The sequence below is a fragment of the Corvus kubaryi genome, unplaced genomic scaffold (assembly GCF_017639235.1).
Source record: "Corvus kubaryi isolate FWS band 111438036 unplaced genomic scaffold, C.kubaryi_AGA036_p1.0 37382, whole genome shotgun sequence".
In the NCBI taxonomy this organism is placed as follows: Eukaryota; Metazoa; Chordata; class Aves; order Passeriformes; family Corvidae; genus Corvus; species Corvus kubaryi.
The window spans coordinates 201,379-218,329 of NW_024581124.1; the positions used below are offsets into that span (position 1 = coordinate 201,379).

The following is a 16,951-nucleotide window of genomic DNA, read 5'->3' on the forward strand; positions in this document are numbered from 1 at the left end:
TTGTTTCATCTGAAGACTATTTGTCTTTGTGTCTCTATGGCTCTCTTCTTTCCTTCTTCGTTTTTGCTTTTTTTAATTGCTTCCTTTTGGTTTATTCCACTTCATGCAAAGCTGTATCCTGTTAGCACATCTTCCCTGCCTCTTCCCTGTGGGGCCAGCAGTCTCTCTCTTGTAAGGAGGGAGCTGGAGCATTCCCTCTTTCCCAAATCCAGTGTGGAGGAATATGGGAGGTTGGGAAAGACTTTAGAGAGGAGATGTCTCAGTGTGGTGTCTGTGCCATCACTGTTTGCCTGATCAGAAAAGGTGAGAAATGATGTGCTGTGCTCAGTGAATGTTTTTAGTTCTTAAATACTCTACTTGGCCGGAGCAAACACACTTGTATAGCATGCAATTTAAAAAGTCCTAAAAAGTCCAAGGAAATATGTATTTTCCTTATGCTTCTTATATTTCAATGGAAAAGGCTGCTCCTTCTGCTTAAATAAATTCTTGAAAATCCTGTCTTTTTACTGGCTTGTTATTTTTGGCTTCATTTTGATAGTAAAATGAAACTTCTGGTAAACATTTGACACTTGTTTGTGGCCACCCATTTAAAATTACCATTTTTCTAGCAGTTATTGAATATCTGCAGACTGTGTGCTGACAGCGGAAAAAATCCCTTCCATAGTCCATGAGGAAAACCTGAAAAGCTTTGTTAAAGGATTCCAGGGTGTGTTCAGTCCTGTGGATTTTGTGGGTGCTCTCTTGACCATCTTGTGCACATCTCTTTGCAAGACACAGAGTTGTAATTGTTTGATGCTTGAAATATGTCTTATAGCAAGTACTTTAGAAATGCTTTTATACATGTTTTGATCATTTCCTTTTTCTTCTCCAGGCCTCCAGTAGTGCAGGGAACCTGGGTGTGCTTATTCCTGTCATTGCTGTGGTGAGTATCCAGTGGTTGGGTTGTTGCAAACAATAATTTTTCTTGTATTAATCAAACATTGGTGCTATTTCAAGCAAAATGGTTTGATTGACAGCTAGTGCAGGGTTACCATCCAGGAGAACTGTAGTAATACTGTAAAATAATACACCTTGCTCTAAGGGGGGGAAACATTTGTTTAATAATGATAAATCTCTGAAAATAAAGAATCTTTTGTGATTTGGGGTTAGATTGTTTCAAGCCATGAATTCAGGTGATTCTTGAGCTAAATAATACTGCAGGGAGTATTACTTTGAATAGTGTTTGGCATGCAGTGTAATAAACAGCACATATCTGTGGCCTGAGGAGAAGTAAGAAACAAAAGTTAATAGAAGCAGTGAAAAATAAGTCTTAGTTTGGTGGCACAGTGAATTCTGCTTCATAAAAGGAAAAAAAAAAAGAAAAATGTTGATAAAGAAGGGGGTAAGTGTCCTGTGTCTTCTGAAATGAGAACTGACTGTCAGGCTGAAAGCATTTTAGGAAATGTGCAAGGACACTGATGTCCATGCCAGACTCATTTATTCTGAAGCATATTTGTGTTCAGTCTTGGATGTCATTTTTTTCTGGAGAAAAAACATTTAACAAAGTAGAAGTGCTAATTCAGGAAAAAATTGTAGATGTAGCTCTCCAACGGAAAATTTGATACGTCCAAGGTGTGTTACCAGGTCGGTAGGACTATTTGCCTAACTGCTGTAGCTTTTACAAAAAAAAAGTCATGTCTAAAAGATCCATAGAGAAACTTCCTGAAGGACAAAAGATTCCATACTACTTTTTTTCCTCTTGAAGCTGAATTGTTCTGTGGAACTTTTCCTGCACAGCTGGTGGGACAAAAGGGGAAAATGTATCCCATGCTTGCAGTAGGGATGCCTGCTTGTAACTTGTTCATACTGCACATCCATTAACAAGCAGGAAAAAAGCATTCATTTCATACTCTGCCCCCACAGACCTCTTCACTGAAGCTTGTCAAAGAGAAGAGTCTAAAATTAGCACTAGATCAAAGGACTGTTCCTTTCCTTCCCGTCTATTCCAGTGGTCTCCTACATAAGCCCTCCCCAAATTCAGCAGTGATCACAAGGACCAGTTCCTAACTTTACAGAAATGTGTTTATAAAAGTCTTGGATCACTGTTATTCAATAGTTGCTCAGTTTTTGCATGAGCCAGCTAGTCCTGCATTGTGAGAGATGTTCTAGTGGGTGGCATTTTTCACCTGTCAGTGATGCTGATTTGAGTGAAAACAGGACCATTCCTTGCATACTGAGAGAAGATTGGTGCTTGTTAGAGACTTAATGTAAAAGTTGTGGAAGTACTTTTCTGTTTCAAGTTTTTATTGATGATATATTTGTTCTGAATAGCTGGGGATAACTGCATTTTTCTTAACCAATGTGACCTTTAAATGCAGTCAGATAGTGCCAGAATCTGAAGCAAGAGTTAATGGTTACATTATGGTTGTTGAAGCAAATATTTGACTTTCTTGCACAATGTATGAAGATCATGAGTTTCCAGCAGTAGCTGATTTGCTTTTCTGCTTGACCTCTTTGCCTTGAATAATTGTCTTTACTTAAGTCCCAAAACCCCGTATTGCAGATGCTCCAGCTCATTCAATCATTGATAAACTACTTAAACCTAGGGCATGAATATTTAATCTTTTGCATATGTTTTTCTTTTTTGTATGTGCTTTCCTTTTTGAATACAGATAAAACAATAAAGTGTGTATATGAATGTTAATAATTTCTGTTGTGCACTTCAGTACTGAAAATTGTCCATCCCGCAGTGGACTTAAAAGACAGGAATTGGGGGAAACATCTGCATTTCCTATTCAGTATCAGCTCTTCATCATTTCATCATCTAATACCAGTATTTCACTGGCTGACAGGTTAAAAAGCTGTGTGTATGCAGCATATAATTGCAGTAGATGCAAAATTACAAACAGCAGTATATAAAAGCAAAATTAAATCAACAAGTTAATATTGGAAAAACACCTTCTTAAGAAAAATAGTTCTTAAAATAACTGTTGGTTTATAGGTTATGCGTGCATTTTTGCTTAGATAAGACAAATTTATAATGTATATAGATTGATACAGTATTTGGTGCTGCAAAAAGTGATAAAAATACTCTCACTGGATTATGAGGCATATTTCTTAAAAGGTATGAGGTAAATGAAGGTGTGCAGAGGTGGGTATGTTCATTCACATTTGAATGTGTGGTACAGCTCTGTTCCTTGTACCAGGTAGACAGCAATATTCTACAGAGCGTGGGTAAGTAACATAATTTGAAATGGTGACACATTTGAACACCATTTTTGTTGTTACTAGAATGATTCAGAAAGTTTGCAGTGACTTGAAAGGTTTTGTCCATTAAATCAGGTGTGGAGAGTGCATTGGAATAGTAACAGAGTCATTGCTATAAATGGCTTTTTTTGCGGAGAGGATTAGGTGATACTGAGCCAGTGAAAAGAGCATTTTGCTGACTGCTTTCCCTCTAAAGGGTATTCTGAGGATATTTATATCACTTACTAGGCTGGTGTAATTCTGATACCTCTTGTTCCAGTGAAGATCAGAGAAAGTATTGAAGCAATACAGGTTAGATTGGGGAAGAGTAGTGGGTCCCGTAGTATTTCATTCCTCCAAGACATTTCTGTCTCCTCTTACTTGGTACACTAGTCCATGATGCTTATTGTGTCTATCAGTCTGAATGTTTATACACATTGTGTGTATTCACTGAATATTAAATGATACAAGCAAAAGAAAGAATGGAGACATCAGATCTTTTTCAAGTTAGATTGTATAAAATGCCCAGGAGAGACTTAGGCATCTATGGCTGGTCAGGTATTCAGGTTTTCCTTAGTCCTATTTATCATAAACAGACATCCTAGCACAAATTTAGAGCTAAATTTCAAGAATCCAGATAGTCTAAATACTTTATTGATTACATTTTATACACTGATGCAAAACACAAAGTGTAAGTTACTTTGTGATTTTTTTTTTTTTCTAGTAATACACTTATATCAATGCATGGCACTAACCATTTTAAATTGCAGTCAAATTATCTACTGCTGTGAGTCCATTCATGAGAAACTACCTGTAGATAATATGTTTTCTTTTGATACCAGCGGCTTTTGTATTGGCTAATATGACAATAAATTTTCCTTTATGATACTGGTATTTTAACTCGTAATTATACAGCCCATGTGTAACAGAGTGTTGGAGGGTCTTCTCTGCTTTTAAGATGTGGCTGGGTTGGCAACTCTGCCCATGAACAGAAGGCAGCTGGTGCGGTGTTCATAGATCAGGAACAAAAAGGGGTGGTCGATGACAAAGCGGGTCTGAGTGGAGAGAGGCATGAACCCCACGGTGGTGATTGCTGCAGCCTCTGTGCCCTCCTCATTCACTGTGATTGTGCCTTGGTGATTGAACTGTTCAAACAAACAAAACAGGAAAACAAAAGTGAAATTGAGGCTCTCCTAAGTACACTTGAATGGTGTGCTCACGGCCTTCCCTGCTCCACATCCCACACCCTTGCTGGCAACACCTACGCAGCACCAATCCTTGGGGTTTTGTTTTGTGGAGAAGCCTGTTCCTGACTGACCACAACACTCTTAGTGCCTTTGACATCTGATTAAACACTCTCTTCATTATGTGAATAGACAAGGACAAACCCACAACCCTCCCTCCTATGTCCTCCAGAAAAGATGAGGAAAAAATATTGTTTTAGCTTACTGTGCAATATTATTACTGTGCTGCCATGTTACAAGGTGATAGAGTTTAGTCAGAGAGGAGGTGAAATGAGGAGTAAGTACCCTGTCAATGGTGACCTTCTCATCTGATATACCAGAGTAGTCGCCTTTTCCATTGAACAGTTCTTCTATTCCCATGGATCTCAGATAGTCAATCAAATTATAAGTCTTCTCCAGCTTAAATTTAGGAAGAACCACTTCTCTTGTTCTAGTAAAAATAAACACAAAAAGGAAAAATCATTGAGCAGATATGTATGTGCATGACTCCTTTGCTTTACAGACCTGTTGTGGTTTGGTTTTTTTGCTGTCTTCAGCAAGCAGGACACAGAGATACATAGGACTGTACTTTTGCTTTCAAAACTTGAGCATCGTGACTTTTAAAACTGTGCTTTAAAAAATTAATTCCCCTGAAAAAACTGTTAGTTTGTCAATTTGATATTTCATTTATAATGGTTCACATTATTTATGTGTATAAGATATGTGACTTTGAGCAGTTCATTGCATGCTTGTAATAAGTGTCGAGCTGTCAGATTCTCTGAAATACTAAACTGGAGATTTGTCACTTCTTGTGTACAATGGAAATAGGTTGAATTCCTGGATAGCACATCAAATCATCTCTTTTTATCAAGTCTGAAGACAGATACACACCTACTCTGCCACCTTCCTCAAGGGAGGCTTTATGACTTTATTGTTTTTCCTCTCCCATAATTCTGATGTTCTTTGTTGATTATGGAATGTGTTCCTTTACACGCAGCTCTGTTGTAATGCTCAGTGCTGAACTGAACGTAGGCTGATGTGACCAAGATTATTCTGCACCAATAATCTGTTATTTTCACAGTTCTGTTTTTCCTTCTTACTGAAAGCTTTTATCAGTAAGAACTTTTTCTTTAAATCTGCATCATTAAATAATCAATAGAAAGAATTTTGGAACTTCATTCCAATTTTCTGTCTCAATCATCCTTGATTTCTTGATGGAATTTAAATTTTGAGAGCTCACCGGTCCTGATTTTTAATGCAATAAATCCAATTTTGGAGGTTTTGTTTAGGTTTAGTATTTTTTTATCAGAATATATTATATTATATTATATATATCAGAATATAATATATTATCCCCTGCATGCTTTACTTACCCTTGTCAATCTCATCAAGAAAATACATTAAGACTTTAACAAGATGTGCTTTTCAGCAGATACCTGTTTGTCATGCTCTTCTGCCACTTTTCTACCACTTGAGGTGTGATTTGCTTTTCAAGGGCTTTCACTCCAGACAGTTTGTGTGGGAGCACCACGAGCATGCTGATGTTGCCTACGAAGGGCAGCTGGATGATGCTGCAGTCCAGCTCGGTGTCGGCGGCAGCCAGGAAGGTGCCTTTGGTCTGCATCATCGGCACCTTCACTGTCTGCTTCTCGTTCAGCCGGAAACTTCTCTTTGTGGTCATTTCCACTGGAAACTTATTCTCCCAAGTTCCTGTTAATACAATGCAGAAGACAGATAAAGCTCTGCATCAGGTCCCTGTTTAATCAAATGTTCCCAGAATAGGTTTACACTAAGCTTTAAGTCACATGAATTGGGAATTACTGTAGGAGATTGTTGATTTCAGTGAAGCCTGAGTTAGAAGACAGGTTTTAAAGTGACTTCAAAATTCTTGGCTTTATAACTTAACATTTGTCTGATTTGAGTGTTCCAAATTGCAGAAACAGGTGAACACAAACCAGAAATATGAATGTGGTTGGTGTGTATTGTTTTTCCCTGTGAGGAACCTAGAAATTTAAACAGATGCAAAGTATTTTTTAGGGTTTGCCTCTAGCAGAGCACCTGACCCAGCTGTATTTTCTGAGAGATGGGATGCTTGAATCCAGTTCTGAAGGCACCTTCGGAGAATGTTAGTGGTGTATCAAGCTAAGCAAGGGCTGGTTTCATTTTGCATTAGGTTGTAGAAGATGCTCTGCTGAAGGCATTACCTTACCTTAGTCCATTCAGACTGGTTCATTTTCTGTCTTAACCTGAAGACCTGGGGTGTTGACTGCTTAATTCTATCATCCAGTTTGATGTGGTAACAGGCTCCTGTAGATTTGCTGAAATCTGACAGGTTTATGCCCAAATAATGCAGTCCAACACATTTTGCAGCCCAGAAAGCTTTGCCATCAGGGTTTGAAGCTTTTTATGTGGAGATACTCTGGATGCCAGAAATATTTATTAACTATTTGAAAGAAGGTTTTTTAAATACAGTGTTCTGTTGGTCTTTTTCTAGAACTGTGGCTCTGGAATAAACATAATTTCTTAAGGGGCAGACAAAGCTAGACAATTATAGTGGAAATAGGGTTACCAGTATTTCCTGTAAAAACTCAGGAATTTAGGTCATTATTGGCAAGCATGTATGTGAGGAATGTGACTGTGTGGAGAGCCTACAATATAACCTTAATGGGTTCCTTAGTCTGACTTTGCCAGATTGACTGTGAATAAGCCTTTTTCTTTCTTAAGTCCAACTTTCATTCTAATAGTTCCTTCACATGTCGGGCTGATGTGGACCAGTTTGAGAAGCAGTCAGACTGTGGTTAATAGTCTGAAAGGTATGGGGTATAAAATGGATGATGCTATTCCCAAACAAATTGTCTCACTTCTAAGGAAAACCCGGTATCTGGCTGTTCTTCAGGGAGCAGAATTCACAGGCGTAGGACTCCAGCTGGCCGATGACATGGGGCTGCTGTGGGCCAGGGCAGCTTCAGCAGCACTGCCATCCACTGAGGGATGGGAGACATAATCAGCTGTTCCTAGTGAAAGATAGGAGCTGGGGAACATTTTTCTTGGATTTGGTTTTGCAAATGCGTTTGTCTTGGGGTAGAATACTGATCCCCAGCAGGAGCTACGTGGCCAGCTGAAACCAGCTGGGGCTTAATGACTTCTGTGACTTTCTGTTTTGAATCTTCCCCCAAGATGTCTTTTGGATCCATCCGTGGTGGCAGATGTTGTCTCCGTTGAGTGACTCCTCTTTTGCATTTGTGACCAGAATCTCAGAAAAAATCAGGACATTTTGGACCTGTCAACATTTGTCAGTTACCAAAACTGCCATGGCTAAAATAACCAGCTCCTACTTGATAGGAAGCTCATAAATGATTGCTGTGCAAAATGGGGGGTAGACTGGACATCTGTACAAGATAAAATGTACTTCTTACCAGCATAAATAGTTTCCAATAGTTTCTTGGTGGTCTTTAATATAAAAGGAGCTTGAAGCCTCATAGTGTTTGTCAAGTGTCCCACTGCTCAGTATCACTTAAACTGAATATCTCTATATCTGAAAATGCTTATAGGTTTCTTAGTTCTGAGGGCTTAATAGAGCTTCTCTGCAGTGGTGCAAACAGTGCAAATGGAAAGATGTGGACAAAATTTGACATGTTAGGAGGAGTAGCGGGGAAACTAAGAAACTCAGGAGCAGAACTTGCTTTTAAAAAGTTCAGTTCCACTCAAAATAGAATTCCCAGGAGACTGTCACTGTAAGACAAAAGAATGAGAGATAGCAATAGAGAATTGATCTTCTTTGTTTTGAGGGTTATAAATTACAGCCTTCAGCAGATGGCACCAAGGCAGTTTGGACTAACAGGACTTCATGGGCAGAAGAAAAAGCCAAGTGTTTTTGATCTTGATAACTGGAGAGTTTCAATACCACAGCTATCTGTTTTTGTGGTGTTTTTGTTATTTTGAGGTAGCACAAGTATTTAATAATTTTGGAGTGAAACAAAAGGCTATTTCAAATTTGACCAAATTATGAAAAAAACCCCTTCACTTTGTATAGTTTCACTTTGTATAGTCCTTAGGGTGGTCTGACAGACAGTAAAGCCTTGTATTTAGTATGATGTGATCATCAGAGATGCAGTCAAGGATACAGGTAAGTGCCTGTTGGATGGTACCTGAGAATAGGAGATTATCTGGATTTTGCTAATGATTGCTTCAGATTCTCATAGAGATAAGTGGCATTATTCAGGGAAGTAATTCCTTGCAAGTGAGTGGGAAAAGGTACATTTATAGGAATGTTGCTTCTGTAACCTGCTGAGATGGCAGGTGTAAGAGAGGCCTTTGTTTCTTGGAAGTAGGGACATAACTGGGGAAAAATAAACTCCTTCATGAATTAGGGAAAGGAGTGTGTTGTACTTGCAAACACTTACCTTTTTGGGCTAATCTGTCTTTCCTTACCTGTGTTTTAAGTCACCTTTGTCTGATTTTCATCTTAAACAGTCAGTAACAGATTTCCTTTCATCCTCAGTTCTTCTTTCATTGGCACCTCCCACCTCTTGCTCATTTAATATAATTTTAAAAATTTGTTGAAAAGCTAACAAACTTTCAACCTGAGGCAGATAACTTATGTTGAAAATCTCACCACAGGCTCTTAGTTTGAATGTAAAGCTATTGAAAATAAGGGTTTATAATAATAATATATTGCACAGTCTACTTCAAGCCTCTTTAACTGTTCAGCCTATACTAATACATGAAGAAGCCTGTATCAGCAGACAGTTCATGCTGAATTAACTGAAATATTCCATGCAGTGAATGTGTGTGGTTTTAGTTGTAGAAGAACAGTGTTTGTTTTGGTTATTCTCTTAGGGCCCCTGTATGGGCTTGTTGACAAGGATCATGCTCTGATCGTATGAAAAAATGGCATCCTTCAAGCTGAAATTCTTTGTGGTCGTTCATATGTATCCTAAATACTTAAGAAATGTTTAAGTGCTTTAACTGAAATCAGTCTGTACCATTTCAGTGATGCCAGGACTGAATGTGACTAATAACTTGCAAATGCATTTATACCTCCCCATCTGAGACTTCTACACAGCTCATGATCTCTGGGGCTATTCTGCATTCATACGTTGTTTTTCTGTCTCGCTGTGAAGTAGTAAGCATTTGCTCTCTGTATACAATACCTACTAACTTCAGACCATGACTAGAACATTGTTGTACTACAGAAGCAGGCAAAAATCGGCTAATAATAGAGATTCTTTGTGAGGGAGTCAGTGGGTTTTTTATAGTGTAGATTAGACTTAAATTCCATTTTGGCTTTCTTATGACATACAGTATGGCACTGCGAACTGAGAAAATCCTTCACTAAGATTGAAATAACAGATTCTTACCTTTAAAGTAAAGACAATTAAGAATCATCATCAGTGTTGTAGGGTTTATATTCACGAGAGCTTCCTTTATTAATCCCTTGGTCAGCTTCAGGATGCGTTCGTTGGTTTTGGCTATGAAGCTGGGATCTGAGAAATCAGCTGGTTGGGCATCAGCAAAGTAGTATGTTTTCATATTGTTTTTGAAATCATTCAGAATAGAAAAGTCCTTATGAATATAAAGGTCATTGACAGACCTCAGTGTGTAGCCAAAGTTGCGCCTGAAGAGCCGATGGGTGAGTTTGCGGAAGAGGTTGTGAACGGTCATGAGCTCATATTTGCTGCTGGCATTAATGAAGTCTTGAAAGCCCAGAACGGATAACACTTCCTGCTGGGTTTGATCCTTCAGACCCAGGGAAATCATAGCCATTGCAGTGGAAATACCAACAGGAGCCATGATAATATTGTCTGAGGAGCTGGCCTTGTCTGCCACACTGCGGTAAAGGTTGAAGGCAAAGTTTGCATTGAGGATATTGAGGCGCTGGATTCTAGTTTTGCCCTGAAATAGTTCAAGAATATTTCCTTGCTGAACTTCAGAAACCATGTGTGGGGCAGCATCAATAACATCACTGTAGTCATCTTCACTCAGTATCTTGTCGAGGTCTAGATAATCCTCTTCCTCCTCCTCTTCAGGAATCAAGTCATTAGTGATGGTGTTTTCTCTGTGGAACTCGAGTGGCAGGTTTGGCACGTAAGTCCCGTTTTCGTGTGACTGTGCACCTTTAAGGCTTTCAAAATGCTCGGTGACGTCCTTGACTCCACAAAATGTGGAGGTTATGATGAGAGCAAGGGCAAGCAATTGAAATAGGAACTTCATTCTGACAGGTGAAAGCCTGGAAGACAACACAGTTGAGAGGACTGAGGGTAATTGAATTTAGTTATCTATTCCCTGATTTTAGGTCCATGCTGATTTCTGTCACAGCAGAAGGTCTATAGTCACCTTATTCAACAGCATTGTTTTTTAGTGGAACACATCAATTAGAAGGATAAGTCTGTTTTACTGGTAATTGGTTTTGCTTACACAATGCCTCCAGCTTGCCAAAGAATTGGTTGACCTTCTTCCATACAAATAGTCATTACTGGCATATTTAAACAGTAACAAACTCATTATGCAAAATATATGGGACTCTTTATTTATAAACTGTTAAACTGTGCACTAGCTGTGCTAGTAGTGTGTGCTGAAAATACAATGTCAAGTTAAGTTTGAAGATTTGAGCTTGGTAAGCAGAAGAGGGACTCCTGATCCAGTCCCTGGCAGGAGCATGCCAGAAGGCTGAGATGTACTGAAAAATTTGAAAAACAAACATCCTGTAGCTACAACAAAAATGGAAGTTTTGTGGGAGTATTTTGGAAAAGCAAGGCAGCAATCTGGTGAATAAAGGAGATCTAGGCATGTAGAAAGACGTATATTTGCACTGAGTACCATTAGTGGGACTGCAGTGGGGGAAGTGTTGGGCATAAACATCTGTCCTGGTCTGCTCGTGGCCTTACTCAGGCATGTTACTCAATGTCTGTGCACCCTTTCTGCAGCTCTCTGTCCTCATCTGCCACTCTTGTGATTGATTGGCTTGATTCTGCTTTTGGCTTAGTTACGTTTTGTTTCACTTTACTTTGTGAGCACTGCAGAACTCGTAGTGCTCTCTGTTTTCTTCATGATGTGAAGTCTCTGTGAGCTCCCTTCAGAACTTTGTTTCTCTACGCTTACTGTGATCCCAGTTCTAGATTCGTAACCTCACCTGTTTTGTTTGAAAATACATTTAAGTAGAACCTGCATTTTTCTAATGGAAACTTAATCTCTTAATGTACTGAGTATTGGACTGTTGCATTTTTAAATTATTTTTAAAATCAAAAATTTTCTTCAGTATGTATTTGAAGAGAATACATCAGACTTACTCAGCTGTAAAACCCTTTACCAAGAAGTGGGTCTGAGAGACTTTTCACCATAATATTGGGTGCAGTAATTACAGTGATATTAAAAAGATATGAAAAAGTGTAATTCCCTCCTGTGACAGTCAGAGATCAAAATGTAAGTGTTCAATGGCTCTGTCAGCTGAAACTGAATGGGTGTCTGAATGCCAGGCCTTGGGTTTTTCTCACACTTAATTATAAAGTTACTTCATGAATTTATAAAGTTAATTTCAATTGACACACTTTTTTGAGTAAAAAGGCAGTTATTTACAATATAAGGACAAAATACTGAATACAGTTAAAACAAAAATCTTACTAAGGTGTTGATTAAAATGCTTTTTAAATTAGGAAAGGGAGCTGTTCTATAAAGTATGAAGGTTCACATACTTGTACCTGTTCACTGACCTGTATTTCAGTGAATAAAACCTTAAAGGAAAATATTTTCAAACATGTTGTAACAGGATTGAAATAACTGAGCTGATAGTTTAATTTTTGAAACTCTCCCCCAGACTAATCTGCTTTAAATCCTGAAACCATTTAAGGTGATCCTCCCATGTAAAAGAATACATCATTCTGCAAAAATGAAGGATCCAAAGAAGATGCTTATGAAGTTGTTTTAGACTGTGACTGAACATCTCGAGTCCATCTTTTTCTTACTGTTCCTTCATAAATTCATTAGATTTTTCCCCGCCCCCAGAAGTCAGGCCCTTAGGGCTGAGATACTTTGTCCAGTAACCACTGATAAACATTTTCTGCTCTTGGCACAGCAGAATTTGCTGTCCGTATTCCCAGCTTTACATTCTCATCTTCATCAAAGTTCAGTTATTGTTTAGCTGCACTTACACAGGCAAAATGTCCCCCTTCTCTGCAGTATGCATGCCTTTGGTGAGATCTACCTAAAGTAACAGGAGAGGTAAATGAAGCTTACCTTTAAGCCACTGTACGGGAAGGATGTGTTGAAAAGCTCAAGTAAAGGGAACGGCAGGGTTTAAATCTGAACTTTGACGCTGGTTTTTTGTGTATCTCCCAAAGTAAACATTCTCTAAACCAAACACTGCTAAACTTACTTCGTCAGCCAAAATCCCTCCCTTGCCTAGTGATCTTTGCTGAATTCTCTGTTGTTTGTTGAACTACTTTTATGGCTTTGCAGGTACTTGTTCCCTTTTGAGGAAGATCTTTGAGCAAAAATCAGTGTGTATGTGAAGTTTCAAAGTCAAGCACACACATAAACTTGACTGTTAATTTCAAGAAAAGCCATGTAGCTGCTATTTTGTGCTGAAATGGGGGATAGGGGGAGCATCTTAGTGCAAATGTGTTTGAGGCCTCTGTGGTTGTGATGGGGCTTCTTCAGCTGGTGTTATATTGGTGCAAAGATTTCCATTGCACAAACAACTTTCTACCGTAGTGCTGTTCACCAGCTTAAACTCAGACTGATTTTATTAAAATAGAGGGATTTTTTCATGCTTTTCTTTTTTAAATGACTAATCTCCCTCATGATTTACAAATGCATCCAAAGTTGGCTTTATGTAAGGTTTCACTGAAGTACTGCTGGCTCTGATACCTAGAGAGAATTATTGTGGTTAGAGAAAACTTCTTCAAGCTAGATTAGAATGTAACATTTTGTTAACAAAATTTACAGTAGTAATATACAGTCATATTGAATAAAGCTTGCAGTTTAATGGACGATTTCTTTCACTTTTCATACACTGCCTGTGCTTTAGCTCTTTTTAGGATAATACACTATGATCTCTGTTATATAAATATATCTAAAATTGTATATTATGTTGGCTGGGAGGATATAGTGCTCTGCCGGTGGTAGCAGCTGTTTGTGCAAAAAGTATCAGAGAATTTTAATAAATGTGTTGAAAATAATGCTCTTTTACTTGCTTGTTTAGATAGTAAATTCTTCAGAACTGATGTCATTCTGTGCGTGGGTGCAAACAATGAAAGATCCCCAATTGGTGCCTCAGTGTATTTCCACAAAGCTAATAAACAATAGCAACCAGAAGCGTTTTTGACTAATATTTATTTAGTTTGGAGTTCCTTTACACTGAAGCAAAGCTGCATGGCATTGTCTTCAGCACAATTTAAAGGACCACGTGGTTTCTTCCTCCCTGCAGTGGATAGTATACTAATATTATGTATTCTCCTCAGAGGTTACTGTATCAGCATGGCGTTATTCCTGTGTAAAACAAAGGAAATTCTTACTTCAGGCATCTCAAAAAGTTAGCCTTTCAGCTTTCAAAAACGAACTTAATTCCTTCAATGTAACAATAGCAGTATAATACTAGTTTTCATAGGTGACAAAGAATATTACCTTTGTAAATCATAGTAAAGAAGGTGCATGAATTGATTCCTTAGTGTGGAATTAAGTTATTCTAACTCCCACCATTTTCAAATGTTAATTTTTATTTCTTTGGTAGCTCACTAGACGCTTGCCACCCATCAAGGAGGCCAAACCCAGGCTGCAGAAGCTGTTCCGCGATTTCTGGCTGTATTCGGTGCTGATGGGATTTGCTGTGGAAGGATCAGGTACTGGACATTCTAAGAGGACAGCGTTGCCTTTTGATGAATGTAAATACAACTATATGGAAGTTATTCACAGTAGCTGGAAGAAAAATTACAGGCATAAAGACACTTCAAAGCAAACAGCTTACATGACAGTTCTCTGGTAGGATTTCTTTAAATCTTTGCAGGTTTGTTATCAGATGCAGCATAGTACAACTTGTACTTAGTTTTATTCCTAAGTTAATAGTCTTAGTTATAAGTTTTGATAGCCAGGTTCCTGAAATGGAAGATCAGACACATGGGGTACAATGGTAATTAAGTAGAAACTTCTTATCCAATGAGAAACTTCACCTAAACATACTAAATTTGGAACATGGATCATGTGTTTTGAGTGTCTGTGCTTAAGAGCATGAAAAATCTGCTCTAGGAAGTAGTGCAAAGCTTGGTAATGCGAGTAACTCTGTGAAACTTATTTTTTTATAATGCCTCATTCCACCTTCCTCTTTCTACTTCTGTTCCAGGTCTTTGGCCAGAAGAATGGTATGAAGGTGTGTGTGAAATTGCCACTAAGTCTCCATTACTCACATTTCCCAGCAAAGAGCCGCTTCGATCTGTTCTGCAGTACAATTCTGCCATGAAGAATGACACCGTGACTTCTGTAGGAATTCATTTCTTCTATTAGCTCCTTCCATAATGTCTGCCAGTGTTAAATGACATGATATCTGTGATATATTGAAATAGCACAACACCCCTTTAACCTGCCTCCTATTAGTGGAAAGCAGCTGTTTTACACTATTCTTCTGACAGCAGGATGCATAAGTGACTTGAAGTCAGTTTTATGTAGCGTTAATATAAGTGTTATGGGGGGAAGCTACACCACCTTAATTAGGTGTAGAAACCAAGTCTTTGTGGAGATGGAAGCCTCTTAGTACTTTTTCATCCATTTTGTAGCCGACAAAACTTCCATTGTTTAAAAAAAGAAAATCAACAAAGTTTGAAAGGAAACAATACATTCAGTCTTTCAAAGAAGTGTTAAATTTACTCTGGCTTGATACTGGTATTCTCTCTCCTTAGTGTTTGTAGGATAGATTTAGCAGGACAGATTTTGCCCAAGGGCTCTTTTTGGGTTATGAAATCTCTTTGGCTCCCAAATAATACAGAAATCTGCATTGTGCCTTGATACATAGTTCTGTGGCACCAAAGACTGACACAACAAGTTGTCCATGAAATTTCAGGAGCTGGGTAGTGCTGATGTTGGTTGAACTTCTATGCATTTAGTGTAGGAATTGTATTTCTTCATTGGTATAACTGCATGGAAATTAGCAGTTATTTCTGCCAGGAGCTTGATTCCAGATGTAATTCTGTTCTGTATTTGAAGCATTGTGACTTGCTGATTCAGGGGAGGTTGGTCTGAGTCTGCAGGCAGAAGCATCCTCTGACATATCTGTGAAGGTTGAAACGTTAACAGAGTAATAGCTGAATGCATGTTTGAGGACACAAGCAAATACAGGACTCCCACTTAAGATAACTTCATGTATTCATCTCTAGGCTGAATTAAATGAATTACGGAGTACCATAATCAATCTCTTGGATCCTCCTCCAGAAGTGTCAGCATTGATCAATAAGTTGGACTTTGCCATGTCTACCTATCTCCTTTCTGTTTACCGCCTAGAGTATATGAGGTATATGTATAGATATTTACTTCTTTTCACTGATGAAACAGCAAAAAAACCCCTGAAACAAAACAGTCAATAAATCCCTGAAAGAAACGTAATCTAAACCAAACAAAACCTGAAATAAAAAACCCCAAAACACCCCAGCTTACAAAACTCTCCTTCCCTAGGGTGCTGCGTTCAACTGATCAAGATCGCTTCCAAGTTATGTTTTGCTATTTCGAAGATAAAGCAATTCAAAAAGACAAATCTGGTAAGATTTACCTGCCAAGGTTTTCTTTCAACTTGAGATTTGAGGAAATTATCGTCAGGCCTGCAAAGCAGAAACAAATCAAGCAGCTATATAACAAAATGAATCATGTTCACCAGATTGCTCCTGCTTTATTCTTGCCAAGAACACTGGTTTTGTTTTGAAACAGGTTCAGTATTGGCTGAGTAAACATAAACACTTTTTAACTGTTAAGCATGGTTTATAAAACAAATGTGGTTTTGACAATCAAACCTGTCACTTCTCTCCATTCCTCAGGCATGATGCAGTGTGTGATAGCTGTTGCTGATAAGGTGTTTGAAGCTTTCCTGTCAATGATGGCTGATAAAGTAGGTAACCTGGAAACTAAAACTTGGAATTTGTATTAAAGTTCTCATTTCAGTTTATGAAAGTGAGTTTGTCTTTTCCTTTAAGAGCCTCATACTTTGGCATGTTTTTTAGCCTAAAACTAAGGAGAATGAAGAAGAGCTGGAGAGACATGCTCAGTTCTTGCTGGTGAATTTCAACCACATTCACAAGAGAATCAGGAGAGTTGCGGACAAATACTTATCTGGACTGGTAGACAAGTGAGTACAGATTTCATGTTTCTCTTTTCACAGTGACTATTTAGTGGTTCCTTAGGCACTTGGTGACACTGGTCAAGTGGATCTTGGCTGCTACTTCTGCTGAAACATCTCCTTGAAAAATAACAGTCAGTAGTATTTTTAGCCTGAGCTCTGAAACTTAAAATGGGTTAAAATGTATGTTGGC

At 38.4% G+C, this 16,951-nt stretch overlaps 2 protein-coding genes across 5 annotated transcripts in view; one reads left to right on the forward strand and one right to left on the reverse strand.

The window, feature by feature from the left end:
* Positions 1 to 16,951, forward strand: part of PI4KA (phosphatidylinositol 4-kinase alpha) — a 54,614-nt gene that overhangs the window by 17,766 nt on the left and 19,897 nt on the right. For all 4 annotated transcript variants that reach the window (XM_042034676.1, XM_042034677.1, XM_042034674.1 and 1 more), the window contains 7 exons: positions 872 to 922; positions 14,176 to 14,284; positions 14,782 to 14,918; positions 15,809 to 15,942; positions 16,104 to 16,186; positions 16,460 to 16,530; positions 16,643 to 16,767. In XM_042034676.1, coding sequence (XP_041890610.1) covers positions 872 to 922; positions 14,176 to 14,284; positions 14,782 to 14,918; positions 15,809 to 15,942; positions 16,104 to 16,186; positions 16,460 to 16,530; positions 16,643 to 16,767 — 710 coding nt within the window. The remainder of the gene's footprint in view (positions 1 to 871; positions 923 to 14,175; positions 14,285 to 14,781; positions 14,919 to 15,808; positions 15,943 to 16,103; positions 16,187 to 16,459; positions 16,531 to 16,642; positions 16,768 to 16,951) is intronic.
* Positions 3,858 to 12,786, reverse strand: SERPIND1 (serpin family D member 1). Its single transcript, XM_042034678.1, has 5 exons — positions 12,681 to 12,786; positions 9,809 to 10,677; positions 5,885 to 6,158; positions 4,755 to 4,899; positions 3,858 to 4,370 (listed from the first exon to the last, which is right to left on the reverse strand). Exons 2-5 carry the CDS (start codon positions 10,659 to 10,661, stop codon positions 4,179 to 4,181), a joined length of 1,464 nt encoding a protein of 487 aa, XP_041890612.1. The 5' UTR covers positions 10,662 to 10,677; positions 12,681 to 12,786; the 3' UTR covers positions 3,858 to 4,178.

What these genes read in the sequence shown, in the direction of transcription:
- SERPIND1 (XM_042034678.1), bottom strand. Translation starts at nt 10,661, where the DNA reads ATGAAGTTCCTATTTCAATTGCTTGCCCTTGCTCTCATCATAACCTCC. An exon ending in CAGAAGAGCATGACAAACAG is followed by an intron (nt 4,900 to 5,884) that starts GTATCTGCTGAA and finishes TATTTTTACTAG; the next exon opens with AACAAGAGAAGTGGTTCTTC. An exon ending in AGAAGGTCACCATTGACAGG is followed by an intron (nt 4,371 to 4,754) that starts GTACTTACTCCT and finishes TTGTTTGAACAG; the next exon opens with TTCAATCACCAAGGCACAAT.